Source organism: Palaemon carinicauda, chromosome 14 (genome assembly GCF_036898095.1).
Source record: "Palaemon carinicauda isolate YSFRI2023 chromosome 14, ASM3689809v2, whole genome shotgun sequence".
In the NCBI taxonomy this organism is placed as follows: Eukaryota; Metazoa; Arthropoda; class Malacostraca; order Decapoda; family Palaemonidae; genus Palaemon; species Palaemon carinicauda.
The window spans coordinates 125431130-125433965 of record NC_090738.1 but is presented as its reverse complement, the minus strand read 5'-3'; the positions used below and the strand labels follow the sequence as shown (position 1 = coordinate 125433965).

Below are 2836 nucleotides of genomic sequence, written 5' to 3'. Positions count from 1 at the left end.
CTTTTATAGAGAAAGCATTTAGCATTTGATAGAGTAAGCAATTAACTTATAATAATTAAGCATTTAGCTTTTCATAGAGCAAGCAATTAGCTTTTGATAGAACAAGCAATTAACTTTTGGTAGAGTAAGCATTTAGCTTTTGATTGAGTAAGCAATTACATCTTGGAGTAATGAGGCAATTAGCTTGTGATTGATTAAGCGTTCAACTTTTAATAGGGTAAGCATTAAACTCAATACTTTTTCTTGTAATCTTATATTTATGTAAATAATGTACATTGGATTTCGTCGAAAGGAAAGAAAGTCGGGGAAAGAGTTATTTATCCATGTCTAGTGGTAGGAAGGCTCGGGAGTGTAGGAAGGTGCAGGTTGGTAGGATGGTGCAGGCTTGTATGCAGGCTCGTGGTGGTAGGACTGGGGCTTGAAGGTGACTGGAGGGCCGTATTCGTGAGGGTACTGGGGCTCTCCGTAATAGGAGACCTCAGCTTGATATCCTCCGTAGGGACTGGCAACGTAGGTCACCTGCGAGTCAAAGGAATTGTTAGAATAAGACATAATTTGAAGGTGTAGATAGGCTGAAAGTTGATTTCACATTGTACCTTCGTATGTAATCAATATTTAAAACATACGGTCAATTCAAAGTGTGAACAGATTGTGAAAGGAATTCATTTTAAAAAGATATTTGAAAAAAAAAATACTTTTTGTAACATATAGATAAAGAAAAATGAAATTCTCATTATGTCGCTTATATCATTAGATGTAAAACCTATGGTCTATTCATGAAGAGAGAATTACGTTTCCAATTATTTATAAAAAAAAAATTTAAGCAAAATATACAATTTGTTATGTGTAGATACTCAAATTTAATTAATTTTATGACTTAGTTGATCTTGAGAAAGGTGGAAAACTTAAAAAGGTTCCATTATTAATTGTAGTTACTAAGAAATTTAATTAATTTTATAACTGAGTAGATGTTAAGAAAGTTGGGGTACTTACAGTCTGCTTGCGTCCGTCGGGGAGTTGAACAGTGTAAGATCCTTTTACGTTCTGTCCGTCGGATTCCTCAGTCTGGGCGAAGTCTGCGCCAGCATATTCGTCTTGAACGGCGTAGTTGTACTGGTACGGCTTTGGTTCCTGGGCAAGAAGAAAGAAAGGTAATTTGTTCAAAAGGAATTTTTTCTTTATGAAATATATTCTTGTAAGTATCCTGCTCAAGATACGAGGAATAATAAGGATCTTTTGTTGTATATTTCCTTACCTCTTTGTATGTCTGCTGGTGTGCAGGAGGTCCATAACTGTCGGAAGGAGCAGACAAAGTCAGACCCACCAGCATAACCAGAACAGCAACCTGAGGGAATGGGAGAGTTTAGGTAACGTTTCTATTGACTCTGGTCGTTTATAATATTGATCACATTTGGATAGCAAGGGAAAGAGGAGGATAGAAGGCATTGGAGAGGGTGCATCAGGCAACTGACCCCTTATTGTAAGGTTAACAGTGGGAAAGATGAAGAAAAAAAAGAGAAGATTTCCACTTCAATAAATAGTTCCTCGGCTGAATGGTCTACGCCTCCATCTTCGTCAGAAAGTAAAAAGATGTTGAAAGAAATAACAGTATATCACACTATCATCAGCTGCTTCTACTGTACGTGCCAGTCCTACCTTCGTGTACATGATGATCGTCCTGTTCGTTGGAAGGCGAAGAAGAAAATGATGTCGAACCTACAGAGGAGTTGAGCTTTTATAGGAGTGGCTTCGATATTGACGACCTTCAGGATCATTTGGTGGTTTTTTCGAGAAGTTTTACAGATATAGAAGATGCCCTCGGGCCTTTGTTTATTGCGGGAAGGGGGGAGAGAGGAGGAGGGGGAGGAGGAAAGCATAACGCCCTTTTTCCTTTAGTTCATTATGGGCCATCGAGGTGAAGTACGTTTTCTTTTAGCTGTCCATCTGTTATCTGTCATATTCGATATATGGCCTGTAAATGTCCATTTTTGTTTCTTACATGGTGTTAGAATAAAATTCCCTTAAACTATTTCTTGTATCTATGGTGCTCTTTTGTATTTTAGTGTTATTCCCATCATTACTCTTTCCATAGCTCTTCGAGTTGTAACTACTTTATGTTCTAAGGCTTTAGTAAGGCTCTAAATTTCCAATGCATATGTTAATACTGAAAGGATTATCTGATCAAATACTCTTCTTTTTAGAGAAAGTAGCATTTTACATTTCATAATTGCAATTGTTATTACCAAAACTCTCTATCCTGTGCTTATGTTTCTCATAATTTCGGTCTCATGTTCTGGGGAAACACTTACTGTTTATCCTAAGTACTTATATCCATTAATAATCTCTAAAGGTTTGTCCATAATCCTTATTTGTTTTCTGTCTACATTTTCATTGAACATTATCTCAGTTTTACTCATATTCATTTTCAGTTTTACACTTCCGTTTTCTCTATTCAAATATTCCATTATCTTTTGCAATTTCTCCCATGATTCACTAAATAGAACTATATTCTCTGCAAATCTGGTTGTTAAGGTATTCCCCATTAATATTAATTCCAATATTTTCCCAATTTAAATTCGTATAAACTTCTTTTAAGCACGCTGTGCATGATTTAGGAGATATAGGGTCACTCCGCCTAACTGCTTTCTTAATCGGAAATTTCTCACTATCTTTTTGTAGTTTAAGAATTGACTTATTCCCGTATAGATATGTTCAAGTGTTCTATCATAAGATTAATATATTCTTTGTCTTTGAAGGGCTTTCATTACTGATGGGTTTTTACAGAATAGAAAGCTTTCTCATAGTCTTTAATGCCATACATAGCGATTTGTCATCC

General features: G+C 36.0%; 1 protein-coding gene across 1 annotated transcript; it reads right to left on the bottom strand.

Moving 5' to 3' along the window:
• Window positions 1–306: 306 nt before the first annotated feature.
• LOC137653327 (cuticle protein 7-like) lies at window positions 307–1341 on the bottom strand. The gene is made up of 3 exons (XM_068386696.1): window positions 1256–1341; window positions 994–1131; window positions 307–519 (listed from the first exon to the last, which is right to left on the bottom strand). The coding sequence occupies exons 1-3, from the start codon at window positions 1328–1330 to the stop codon at window positions 328–330; spliced, it is 405 nt and encodes a 134-aa protein (XP_068242797.1). The 5' UTR covers window positions 1331–1341; the 3' UTR covers window positions 307–327.
• Between the last annotated feature and the right edge of the window lie 1495 nt (window positions 1342–2836).

Coding starts and splice junctions, on each gene's coding strand:
- LOC137653327 (XM_068386696.1), bottom strand. CDS start 1,330: ATGCTGGTGGGTCTGACTTTGTCTGCTCCTTCCGACAGTTATGGACCT. Junction 1,132..1,255: donor ACCAGCAGACATACAAAGAG/GTAAGGAAATAT, acceptor CTTCTTGCCCAG/GAACCAAAGCCGTACCAGTA. Junction 520..993: donor CCGACGGACGCAAGCAGACT/GTAAGTACCCCA, acceptor TTTGACTCGCAG/GTGACCTACGTTGCCAGTCC.